Source organism: Carcharodon carcharias, chromosome 13, assembly GCF_017639515.1.
Source record: "Carcharodon carcharias isolate sCarCar2 chromosome 13, sCarCar2.pri, whole genome shotgun sequence".
NCBI lineage: Eukaryota > Metazoa > Chordata > Chondrichthyes > Lamniformes > Lamnidae > Carcharodon > Carcharodon carcharias.
The window spans coordinates 26,514,201-26,527,570 of NC_054479.1; the positions used below are offsets into that span (position 1 = coordinate 26,514,201).

Here is a 13,370-nt window from a genome sequence, read left to right on the forward strand (position 1 = left end):
AGGGCACTATGCCAAGTGAATTAACCCACTCTCACACAGAGGGCACTGTGCCAAGTGAGTTAACCCGCTCCCACACAGAGTGCACTGTGCCGAGTGAGTTAATCCACTCCCACACAGAGTGCACTGCACCAAGTGAATTAACCCACTCGCACACAGTGGGCACTGCACCGAATGAGTTAACCCACTCACACACAGAGGGCACTGTGCCAAGTGAGTTAACCCACTCCCTCACAGAGGGCACTGCACCAAGTGAATTAACCCACTCGCACACAAAAGGCACAGCACCAAGCAAGTTATCCATCCACACCCACAAGAAACAGCGTTGAGTGTGCTAACCCACTCACACATACAAGGGACAGTACTGTGTGTGTTAGCCTTCAATCTCGCAGGGGGCAATCTTGATTGAGTTAAACTGTTCACATCTGTAGGTCAGCAAATCTGTTAAACTCATACCAATATAGAACAGTGCTGAATAGGTTAACTTGTCCACATCTGCACAGGACAATGGTGAATGAGCTAAACTATCCACTCGCCATATCCACAGGGGGCTGTGCTAAATAGGCTAACCCAGTTGCATCCACAAGGGACAGCAATCTTCTTACGCTCACATGAGGTAGTGCTGAGTAAGTTAACCCAGTTACACCTACAGGAGTAATTGGTTAGCTACATAACGCACTCTTATTTACAAGTATGATAGGAATCAATATGAAGTGTCATGACTCAGTCCTCGGTACAAGTTTGTGAGTGTGTTTCAGAGTGAGTGACCCTGTCGCATTGTGGGAATGGACAGTTCACTTTCATTGCAATAAACTAGAACTGACAGCCTAAAGTGATTTCTCTTTGGACCCACTGAGGCAGCAGATAAAGATGACATCCATCTCTTTAGTTTGCGCTGAATTCTAACCCCCAACATAGAGGTGATAAGCTGAAGTTAACTGACCCATTGCATTTCTCAACAACCTTTTGAAAAATGTTTATTGAAATTAGTTGAGGGATTTCAGTTGTTCAAAGAATGGTTGGTTGAGATTCTAACACTGTGCTGTGGAATACTCACTCATTCTCCAGATTCTTCTTGTGACAGAGACAGTAACAACACAAGAACAGCAGAAGCAGGAGCAAAAGGAACAGAACAAGAGCCCCAGCCGCGATAACTCCGACTCTCCCGTTGGAGCCTGTGTATAAAGAAGAAGCAAGGATGAGCAGCCTGGAACCAACAAAAACCCACATACTGCAGACTGCTTCATTGGGTCAGCTGAGCAGGATATACCACAATATAGCTATGAGGGGGATTATCGGAGTGTTACAGAGAGGAGTGCAATGTATAATGGAGTGTGACAGTGAGGGCTATATTAGAGTGTTACAGTGAGGAGTACATCGGGATATTATAGTAAAGGATATATTGGAGTGTTAAAGTAAGGAGCATTTTGGAGTGTTCCGATGAGGAATTTATCGGAATGTTACAATGAGGTGTATTTTGGAGGGTTACAGTGAGAGGTACATTAGAGTGTTACAGTGAAGGATATATCAGAGTGTTACAGTGAGAGGTACATCAGAGTGTTACAGTGAGAGGTACATCAGAGTTTTACAGTGAAGGATATAACAGAATGTTACAGTGAAGGATATAACAGAATGTTACAGTGAAGGATATATCAGAATGTTACAGTGAGGGGTCCATCAGAATGTTACAGTGAAGGATATATCAGAATGTTACAGTGAGGGGTATATCAGAGTGTTACAGTGAGGGGTATATCAGAATGTTACAGCGAGAGGTATATCAGAATGTTACAGTGAGAGGTATATCGGAGTGTTACAGTGAAGGATATATCAGAGTGTTACAGTGAAGGATATATCAGAGTGTTACAGTGAAGGATATATCAGAGTGTTACAGTTAGGGGTACATCAGAATGTTACAGTGAGAGGTATACCAGAGTGTTACAATGAAGGATATATAATAATGTTACAGTGAGGGGTATATCAGAGTGTTACAGTGAGGGGTAGATCAGAATGTTACAGTGAGGAGTATATTAGCATGTTACATTAAGGGTATATTGGAGGGTTACAGAGAGGGCTATATTGGAGGGTTACAGTGAGGGATGTGAAGTATATTGGGAGTGTTAGATAGAAGGGCATATTGGAATGTTACAGAGAGCTGTTTATTAGAGAGCTGCAGAGAGGAATATGAGGTATATTGGAAGTGTTACAATTTACAAAGAGGGATACATTGGAGTGTTAAAGAAAGGAATGTGAGGAATGTTGGGAGCATTACAATGAGGGGTGTATTAGAGTGTTACAGAGAGGGATTTGAGGTAATTGGGAAAGTTTCAATAAGGGATATATTGGAGTGTTACAGAGGGGTATGTTGAAGTGTTACAGAGAGGGATGTGAGGTATATTGGGAGTGTTACAATGAGGGATATATTGGAGTGTTGCAGTGAAAGACATATTGGAGTGTTGCAGTAGGGTATATTTTGCAGTGTTGCAATGAGGAATATTTTGAAAGCACTACAGTGGTGTATCACCATGTTACAACGAAGGATGTGGTTAGATCAGAAGATTACACTGAGGAGTAGAGGGTGGTATATATCAGGCAGTAAGGGATACATGATGGATCAGAGTTTGTGAGGTATATAAGGTTTAACAGAATGTTATAATGAGCAGAGCAGGTAATACATCAGCATTTTGCTATGATAAGTCTAGGCCAAATTAGAATGCTACTTTTCAGTCAGAGTGCTCCTGTAAAGGAATGTACCCAAATACTACGTCAAAGGAATAACAGTATATCAGAAATTGATGCATTGAAGGGTTTAGCCTTGATTATAGTATAATTGCTATAAGTGATGTCTAAGTGCATCTTGATATTTGTATCTTACTCCCCATTTGAGAACACACTAATCATAAAATCATACAGAATCAAACAATGGTTACAATACAGGATACAATACTTACAGTCTATGCTAGCTCCCTGCAAGAACAACTCAGCTAGTCCCACTCTCCTGCCTTTTCCCTGTAGCCCTACAAATATTTTCTATTCGGATAATGGTCCAATTCCCTTTTGAACGACACGATAGAATCTGCCTCAGGCAGTGCATTCCAGATTCTAACCATCGGCTGTGTAAAAATGTTTTTCCTCATGTCTCCTTTGGTTCTTTTGCCAATCGTTTTAAATCTGTCTCCTCTAGTTTTCGCTCTTTCAGTCAACAGGAACAGTTTCTCCCTATTTGCTTGGTCCCCTCATGATTTTGAGCACCTATATCAAATCTCCTCTCAATCTTCCCTTCTTTAAGGAGAAGAACTCCAGCTTCGCCAATCCATCTATGCAACTGAAATCCTCATCGCCTGGGACCATTCTCATTAGTCTGTTCTGCACCTTCTCATCCTTCAAAACCTTCCTAAAGGCTGATGCCCAGAACTGGACACAATATTCCAGTTGAGGTCGAACCACTGTTTTATCAAAGTTGACTGTAATTTCCTTGTTTTTGTACTCTACATGTTTAGAAGTAAAGCTCAGGATCTCATATGTCTTATTAAACACGTAGAAAAAGAACCACAAACAGTGCCTGCTATGTTAGAACTGGCTTTCTATCAGGCCTGTAGATGTGTTAGAAAGTGCTGCAATGTGGAGTTGTGTCTTTAACAATTTGTCAATTTGTGCACATATACCCCCAGGTCACTCTGCTCCTGCACCTCCTTTAGAATTATACCCTTTATTATATAATGGGCCAGATCCTCCAGTATCAAGAGCGGTGACGCACCGAACTTAAGATGCTATTGCGCATTGGGATGCTGAGCAAGTCCTAATGCACACAGAAGTGCTATAATTGCCTGGGATGTTTAAACTTCTGAATGGGTTGATTTGCGCTGCCCCAGATACCATGTGAATGTCTCCTATACTGACCTCAGATCAAAGACTTGGGCTAGATACCCGCTACTTACCTGCATACTCACCCTAGAAATGTTGAACAAAAATAAAAATACCAGGAAAAACTCAGCCGGTCTGACAGCATGTGCGGAGAGGAACACAGTTAATGTTTCGAGTCTGTATGACTCTTCAACAAAACTAAGGAAAAATAGAAAAGAGGTGAAATATAAGCTGGTTTAAGGGGGGGTGGGACAGGTAGAGCTGGATAGAGGCCAGTGATAGGTGGAGATAACCAAAAGATGTCATAGACAAGAGGACAAAGGTGTTGACGGTGGTGATAGCTAAGGAATGTGTTAATAGGTGACATCAAGAGTAGAAAGCAGGATGAGCAAGGTACAGATAGCCCTAGTGGGGGTGGGGTGGGGGGAAGGGCTAAAAGATAGAGATAAAACAATGTATGGAAATACATTTAAAAATAATGGAAATAGGTGGGAAAAGAAAAATCTATATAAATTATTGGAAAAGAGGGGGATTGGAAAGGGGTGGGAATGGAGGAGAGAGTTCATGATCTAAAATTGTTGAAGAAATAGAAATGTTGACACTGTCTAATATGTGTAACTACACATATACAGCATAACTCAACCCACCACCAGAACTGACCCCCAGTTGCACTCCTGACACACAACCACACCCCCCCACCCAACCCAATCTGACTAACCCCACACGGCTAATCCCCACCCAACCTGATCCAAATAACCCCCCAACCGGATCTGACTAAACCCCCACCCTGTCCAACTACCCCAATCTGACTATTCCCCCAACCCCCAAATCTACCCACTCCCATCTCACTCACCCAATCACTTACCCACCCACTCACCTACTCGCCCACTCAAAATCTTATGACCTATAAAAGCTTACCAGAACACGGGAGCTATGTAAAAAGTGGCTATGTCCTCTGGGCTGCTCTTCTTTGCCAGTTTTCTCCTGGATCTCTGTGCTGAGGTTTCATTGTTGCAACTGGGATTGGGAGATCCAGCTGAGAGTGTGCAGAAAGGTGAGCATGTAATGGTCTCCACATGCAATGGCAATATACACAACATCGCCACTGATTGGAAGATCTAGCCTATTATCTCTTCTTGCTCTTCCTATCAAAAAGAATCACTTCACACTTCTTGTATTAAAATTCATCTCCCATGGGTCTACCTACTCCACCAGCCAGTCCAAGTCCTCTTGAAGTCCATCATTATCCTCCTCACAGTTTACAATACTTCCAAGTTGCGTGTCATCTACAAATATTGGAAATTGTGCCCTGCAAATCAAAGTCTAGGTCGTTAAAATATGGTTCAAAAAAAGCGGTGGTTCTAATACTGATCTTGGGGAATCCCACTATATACCTTCGTCCTCCAAAAAAAAACAACCGTTCGCCATTACTCCTTGTCCCCAGTCATTCAGCCAAATTCCTATCTATGCTGCCACTGTTCTTTTAATTCCAAATCAAAAAACTCAGTCAAGTTAGTTAAATATGATTAGCCTTTAACAAATCCATGTTGGTTTTCCTTAATTAATCCACATTTGTTGTAGTGACTGTTAATTTTGTCCTGGATTATCATTTCTAAAAACTTTCCCACTACTGAGGTTAAACTGACCAGCCTGTAGTTGTTAGGCTTATCACTATACCCTTTTTGAGCAAGGGTGAAATATTTGCAATTCTAGAGTCTCCTGGCACCTGCACCCCAGTATCTAAGGAGGATTGGAACTTTATGACCAGTGCCTCCAAATGTTTCTTCCTTACTTCCCTCAGTAACCTCAGATGCTTCTGTCTAGTCTTGATGACTTATCAACTTTAAGGGTCTTTCTAATTTTTCCTCTTTATCAATTTTTATCCCATCCAGTATTTCAATTACCTCTTCTATCACTGTGACTTTGGCAGCATCTTTTCCCCTGGTAAAAGATTTTACATCTGAGATGTAAAAATATTCAGTTAGTACGCCAGCCTCCATGTGTAAATCCATTTTTAGGTCCCTAATCATCCCCACTCCTCCTTTTACAAACCTTTTACTATTTATATGCCTAAAGGAGACTTTGGATTTCCTTTTATGTTAGCTGCCCATTTCTTCTCATACTCACCTCTTTCTTTCTTTTATTTATTTTCACTTTCCCTGTGAACTTTCTAAATTCAGCCTGGTAATTGTATTTTCAATCTGAAATCTGTTATACAAACTCTTTAACTGCTTCACGCTACTTTTGTCATCCAAGAAACTCTGACTTTGTTTGTCCTACCTTTCCCCCTCATGGGAATTTATTTCGACTGCACCCGAACCATCTCCTCTTTAAAGGCAGCCCGTTTGTCTGTTACAATCTTTGATTCCAATTTAACTGGGCCAGGTCTGTCCTAACCCCATTGAACTTGTCCCTCACAGTGAATTTTTTTTCCTCTTGATTGCTCCTTTTCCTTTTCCACATCTGAACTAAACTTTATGATGCCATTATCACTGTCTGCACCTCATTCCCCAGGACTAGATCTAGCAATGCCTCTTTCCTCATTGGGATAGAAACATACTGATGCAGAAAATTCTCCTAAACACATTTCAGAAACTCTCTGCTTTTTACACTATTACTAGTCCAGTCTCTATTAGAATAGTTAAAGTCCCCCACTATCAGTCCTTGATAGTTTTTGCATCTCTCTGTAAATTCCTTACAAATCTGTTGCTCTACATCTTTCCCAAAACTTGGTGGCCAATAGAATACACTCAGCAATGTAATGATACTCTATCGTTTCTCAGCTCTGACCAAATAGACCCCGTTCTTGACCCCCCTGGGAAATCCTCTCTCTCCAGCACCACAATACCTTCCTCAATCAATACTGCCACCTTACCTCTTCTTTTTGATTCCCTGAACACCTTGTATCCAGGAATATTTTATAACCAGTCCTATCTTAATCAAGGCTGACAGTGAAGTCCTAGCAGCAGATAGCAGCAAAATGGTCTGATTAAAGAAGAAAATGCTATGATCTGTCCAAGAAAACTCACTGCTAAAAAACAATGTATCAGGAGAGTGTAATACTTATCCAGCAATCTGCTCAGAATCAAAAGAGGTTCAGGGTCTTGTCATCATCAGTGAGTTATTGCACTTGGTCATCTGGTCAGATAAATATAGAGTCTGGCAGGACTCCCATGTGATTCCTGTCTAATACACAGAACCCAGTATATCTAAACTGGGTAAAACCTCAGACAAAAGCTTCATTCACAAAAACTCTGTAATCTGTTGTGATGCCGGAGTTCCTCAGCGCAGCAGCCTCAGCCCAGCCATTTTCAACTATTCAATAATGACCCTCCCTCTGTCACAAGATCAAGAGTGGGACTGTGTGCTGATAACTCTACAGCGTTCAGCTTCATTCACAATTTCTCTAATGATAGGACAGCTCACTTGCCTCTCCTCAGTTCACAGTAGAATTTCCATGTTGGGAGAATTGTGTATGGAAAGATCTGGGTGCTTATCTGTCTGCCACTGTTTTGTCCTGGATGGTCAGCTTATAAGGTGCTGCATTTAACTCTGTTTGTGACTGGCATTAAATACAGGAGCACCTGGATCCTAGCAACCCAGCTACAACCCCAAGAACTTTGTGCAGTGTTTGCTGGCATAACACAAACTTCCGGCTGCCAGGCCAAAGGTGCCCCTTCTCCCCTCTGTCAGGTTGTGTATTAAAGTGAAAAGATTCCTTCACCAGAGCTCAGTGAGTAGCTGAGTTATACAGACCAGGAATATCCCCAGTGCTGAGTTAGATGATCTCAGCCAGGGGAGCAGTTAAGAGGCAACAACACACTGAATGGCCCTGGACTAAGAAAGGAAAACAAATCAGGAAACGGTGTCAGGAGGGTCATGGACTGACTGATTGTGTATTGACTGTTTCTGGAGGGCCAGTGTCTGAGTGACTGTGTACTGACTGTATCAGGAGGGCCAGGGTCTGAGTGACTTTGTACTGACTGTAACAGGAGGGCCAGGGTCTGAGTGACTGTGTACTGACAGTATCAGGAGGGCCAGGGTCTGAGTGACTGTGTACTGACAGTATCAGGAGGGCCAGGGTCTAAGTGACTGTGCACTACTGTATCAGGAGGGCCAGGGTCTGAGTGACTGTGTACTGACAGTATCAGGAGGGCCAGGGTCTGAGTGACTGTGTACTGACTGTATCAGGAGAGGCAGGGTCTGAGTGACTGTGTACTGACAGGATCAGGAGGGCCAGGGTCTGAGTGACTGTGAACTGACTGTATCAGGACAGCCAGTGTCTGAGTGACTGTGTACTGACTGTATCAAGACAGCCAGGGTCTGAGTGACTGTGCACTGACTGTATCAGGACAGCCAGGGTCTGAGTGACTGTGTACTGACTGTATCAAGAGAGCCAGGGTCTGAGTGACTGTGTACTGACTATGTCAGAGGACCGGGATCAGTCTGACTGCGTACTCGCTGAGTCAGGAGAGTCAGGGTCTGAGTGACGGTGTACTGACAGGATCAGGAGGACTAGGGTCTGAGTGGCTGTGTACTGACTGTATCAGGAGAGCCAGGGTCTGAGTGACTGTGCACTGACTGTATCAGGAGAGCCAGGGTCTGAGTGACTGTGTACTGACTGTATCAGGAGAGCCAGGGTCTGAGTGACTGTGTACTGACTATGTCAGAGGAGCGGGGTCAGTCTGACTGTGTACTCACTGAGTCAGGAGAACCAAGGTCTGAGTGACGGTGTATTGACAGTATCAGGAGGGCCAGGGTCTGAGTGGCTGTGTACTGACTGCATCAGGAGAGCCAGGGTCTGAGTAACTGTGTACTGACTATTTCAGAGGGCCAGGGTCAGTCTGACAGTGTACTGACTGCTTCAGGAGAGCCAGGGTCTGAGTGACTGTGCACTGGCTGTGTCAGGAGAGCCAGGGTCTGAGTGACTGTATACTGAAAGTGTCAGGAGGGCCAGGGTTTGAGTGACTGTGTACTGACTGTATCAGCAGGGCTATGGTCTGAGTGACTGTGCATTGCCTGTATCAGGAGGGCCAGGGTCTGAGTGACTGTGATTTGACTGTGCCAGGGAGACCAGAGACTGGGTGATTGTGTACTGACTGTGTTAGGAGGGTTGGGGTCAGTCTGACTGTACTGACTGTCTCAGGAGAGCCAGGGTCTGAGTGACTGTGTACTGACTATGTCAGGATGCCCAGGTCTGAGTAACTGTGTACTGACAGTGTCAGGAGGGCTAGGGTCTGAGTGACTGTGCACTGGCTGTGTCAGGAGGGCCGGGGTTAGTCTGACTGTCTCAGGAGAGCCAGGGTCTGAATGACTGTGTACTGACTGTGTCACTGTGTACTGACTTTGTCAGGAGGGCCACAGTCTGAGTGACTGTGTACTGACTGTCTCAGGAGAGCCAGGGTCTGAGTGACTTTGCATTGACTGTCAGGGGGACCAGAGACTGAGTGACTATGTACTGACTGTATCAGGAGGGCCAGGGTCTAAGTGACTTTGCATTGACTGTCAGGGGGACCAGAGACTGAGTGACTATGTACTGACTGTATCAGGAGGGCCAGGGTCTGAGTGACTGTGTACTGACTGTATCAGGAGGGCCAGGGTCTGAGTGACTGTGTACTGACTGTATCAGGAGGGCCAGGGTCTGAGTGACTATGTACCGACTGTGTCAAGACACCCAGGTCTGAGTAACTGTATACTGACTGTAGCAGGAGGGCCAGAGACTGAGTGATTGTGTACTGACTCTCTCAGGAGGTTGAGGGATTGACTGACTGTGTACTGACAGTATCAGGAGGGCCAGGGTCTGAGTGACTGTGTACTGACAGTATCAGGAGGGCCAGGGTCTGAGTGACTATGTACCGATAGTATCAGGAGGACAAGGTGCTGGGATGTAAATAATATTTTTCATCTTCACTTTGCTCTATAGCACATGCCACCAATAAGCAAACTGTCTTCTCTCACCAATAGCGGAACACATATTTGGAGTTGCTATGTGAACACCAGGGATGGAATTTTAAAGCCCCGTTTTGGCGGGGACGGGGCTGTAAAATGCGGCGAGACGTTCTAAACCCCATTGGCTTCAGCAGGAACGTAAAATCCCACTGCCGGAAAATTTCGCCCCAAGTTTGATTCCAGTAGAAATGTAAAATACTGACATTTTTGACATTGTTACAGAAATGATTTTTAAACAATGAAGCAAGTCTGTAGCTCTGAGCAGAAGCCATGATAAAATATCTCATCACAAGTTTAAATCAATTAGTAATTGAAATACTTCACAGACACTGTAGTCCCTCTCCCCATGCAGAGGAGCAGCATTGCTGAAGCTTTGCTGAAAAACAAACTGTTTTCCTCAAAAGCCTTGCTGGAACTCGTCACGGCTGGATTCACTTACCCAGAATGCATGTGCCGTGGACTGGATCACAGTCAGCCTCGATACAGGGGCAGGGGTGGGCACAGTTGGCTCCATAGTGTCCCGAGGGACAGGTTATGTTGCAGCTGTAAAATGGAAGGGGAAAATGGGTTTGAGAAACTGGAAAATTGTTAAAATCTCCAAGCAGCAACCTTTCAGCAAGAGCAAAAGATCAGCCACACTTAAAAGATGCACGTTTTTGTTCTGTCTGTGACTCAGCTCTTTCTGCAGAACCACTTTTCTTCGCTCTCCCTGAACTGATTGGTTTCTCCACTGTGTTGTCCTTTGCCAATTCAATAGATTCTTTTGGTCTATATGGAAGTGAGCTTCTTACCCCAAATGCTATAGTTACGACTTACTGGCCAGAGACTGGGGAGCAGAGGGTGAAAATTCTGGGTAATTTAATGCCCTTGGAATGGCAGCAAAAAGCTGAATGGTATTGAATGGTTTATGCAGCATGTTGTCAGACACACTGAGGGAGTAAATCTTGATCAGTTACGGGTGCTGACGAGTCGACTGTCCGGTTTACATCTCTCCTCAGATCTATTTCCATGGAACTGTAACCTGGTTGCTGACTAGCCATCATCCATTTTACACCATCCCACAAAGTTAAGAAGCTGGCCCCCCTCCCCCCGACACACCTCACCGCCACCCCACCCCCCCAACCACCTCCCCCCCACCCCCTCCCCCTCCACCCCCCCAACCCCTCCCCCCCACCAAACTCTAAAGTTTATCCTGAATTCTCATTTTCAGAAAGTAGCTCTCAAGTTGGTATTGTAGACTCGGCCTCCCTTTCGTCCCTTGTCTCTCCCACTTTTGCCTTACTATTCTGACATACCCCAGCACAGCCTGAACGTGGCCCAGTCGTCAGTCGCCCCCATCCTCTTCGCCCCCTCAAACATCCTGCAGTGCGTTCTGTTGCTGCGAATGAATTTCACGAGTGGCAGTGGTTTTTACAGGGGCCCCCGTGTACTTGGCAGTATCTGGGAGCTGTCTGGTAAGCCAAAAGGAAAGCAGGACACTTTCTGAGTAATTGTCTAAGTCACTCTCCGCTCTGTGCCCAACAGCAGCTTCTTATTTTGGATACTTCACAATCGCTCTTTGTAGCCAATTGTTATATGAAGGGTTTCAGTGGGATCATTCCATTTACCCGGCTGTAAGCCTAATTTCCTCAGAAGCCATGGAATGCAGCAGCCTCCAGGATGTGGCTGAAAGGGAAGAGATGGGGAGGAGGGGGGTGGGGTTGGGAAGGGGGAATTTGTGTTCCAAGCCAGCAGATCCTAATAATGTTAAAAATGTCAAAACAAATTCCTGTCAAGGGTTTTTTTTTCCTCAGGAGTTTGGAAAATGTTTCCATTTTGCATTTCGCAAATCCCCACGTAACTGGCCCTTGACCGCAAGGCCCTGTGATGGAATTTGTATTTTAGTCTGCGACTGTAAAACATATAATGCTTTCTCTGACACCTAACCACCACCCCACACACAGCCCCCCGCACCACCCCCCCACCCCCCACCACCCCCTCTCCCCAGCACAATCTCCTCCACCTTCCCCACCCTATGCAAAAAAAAAAATCACTGCTCAGAATGCAGGAGCAGAGCAGGAAGTGGACAGATTCAGGCAATATTCCAGCTGGATTGTACAGCGCAACATCCGGTCGAAATCTCTTTGAAGACTCAGACAGTTCTCGCATGCCAAAGCTAAATTAGACACATGAGCACAGCTTTTACCCTGCCCCCACTCCTCCCTTGCCCCCCCAGAGACTCAGAGTTGAATAATGTGCTGGCACAGCAGCTCCACATTGCAGCACTTTCTAACATACCTACAGGCCTGATAGAGAGCCAGTTCTAACATAGCAGGCACTGTTTGTGGCTCTTTTTCTAAGCGAAACCACATGAAATGCTATTAATCAACAGTGTTAAACTATGTCTAATTCAGCAATAAATTGTCAGTCTCACTTGGAGGAATAGCTGATGGGTGTCGGATAAAGAGCTATGTCAAACTGGTGCATTCAGGCCTACTTTTCTGACAAGGTTAAGTGTCAGCTTAATTTACTGATAATGCTCTCGCCTCGGCAACAGAAGGTCAAAGGTTCACCCTCACTCAAGGATTTCAACATATAATCTAAGCCAACTGTTCAATGATGGTACAGTGCAGCCACTTACCATGCTGTTAAACTCACAGGCAGATGCATGTATGGTGCAGATAGAAACATGTCCATCACCCAGAGATTACTATATCTGCCAATGATCAACTCCAAGTAAGAGTTTGTTGAGTGGGTGAAGGCGGCAAAGGCTTCACTAAAACTTTGTACAGTTCTGGAGTATTGGCTAATGTCAATATCACAGAATCACAGAATAACAGTGACGACACGTGAGAAACACCTGACCTACCTACCTAACCCCATTTACCAGCACTTGGCCCTTAGTCTCGAATGTTATGGCGTGCCAAGTGCTCATCCAGATACTTTTTAAAGGATGTAAGACAACCCACTTCCACCACCCTCCCAGGCAGTGCATTCCAGACCGTCACCACCCTCTGGGTAAAAAAGTTTTTCTTCACATCCCCCCTAAACCTCCTGCCCCTCACCTTGAACTGATGCCCCCTTATGACTGACCCTTCAACTAAGGGGAGCAGCTGCTCCCTACCCACCCTGTCCATGCCCCTCATAATCTTGTACACCTCGATCAGGTCGCCCCTCAGTTTTCTCTGCTCCAATGAAAACAACTCAAGTCTATCCAACCTCTCTTCATAACTTAAATATTTCATCCCAGGCAACATCTGGGTGAATCTCCTCTGTACCCCTCCAGTGCAATCACATCCTTCCTATCCTATCGCTCATGGTATGCTGAGGTGGGCAAGCCTAGATTTACTTAAAATTACCTGACTGCCCAGCATCAATGAGTAGCTCATGACTAACAATAAGCGCAAGGCCAGCCTCTGCTCCTTCTCTCAAATAGCGAACATATATTCAGTTACAAGCTCATCAAATCGCACACACGCCAAGCAACAAAATGACCATCGGCCTGATTTTGAGAACGACACTCCACCACCAGGGATGGCTGCTGACTATTTTTGATCATTGAACATCGGACACAAAGATCTGCT

The 13,370-nt window shown here is 44.9% G+C and overlaps 1 protein-coding gene across 1 annotated transcript in view; it reads right to left on the reverse strand.

Annotated features, from left to right (window-relative positions):
- The window catches only part of scarf2 (scavenger receptor class F, member 2), a 99,929-nt gene that overhangs the window by 21,307 nt on the left and 65,252 nt on the right, over window positions 1-13,370 (reverse strand). Inside the window, exons 7-8 of the mRNA XM_041203288.1 lie at window positions 10,247-10,350; window positions 1,055-1,172 (exon numbers count right to left, since the gene is read on the reverse strand). Coding sequence (XP_041059222.1) covers window positions 1,055-1,172; window positions 10,247-10,350 — 222 coding nt within the window. The remainder of the gene's footprint in view (window positions 1-1,054; window positions 1,173-10,246; window positions 10,351-13,370) is intronic.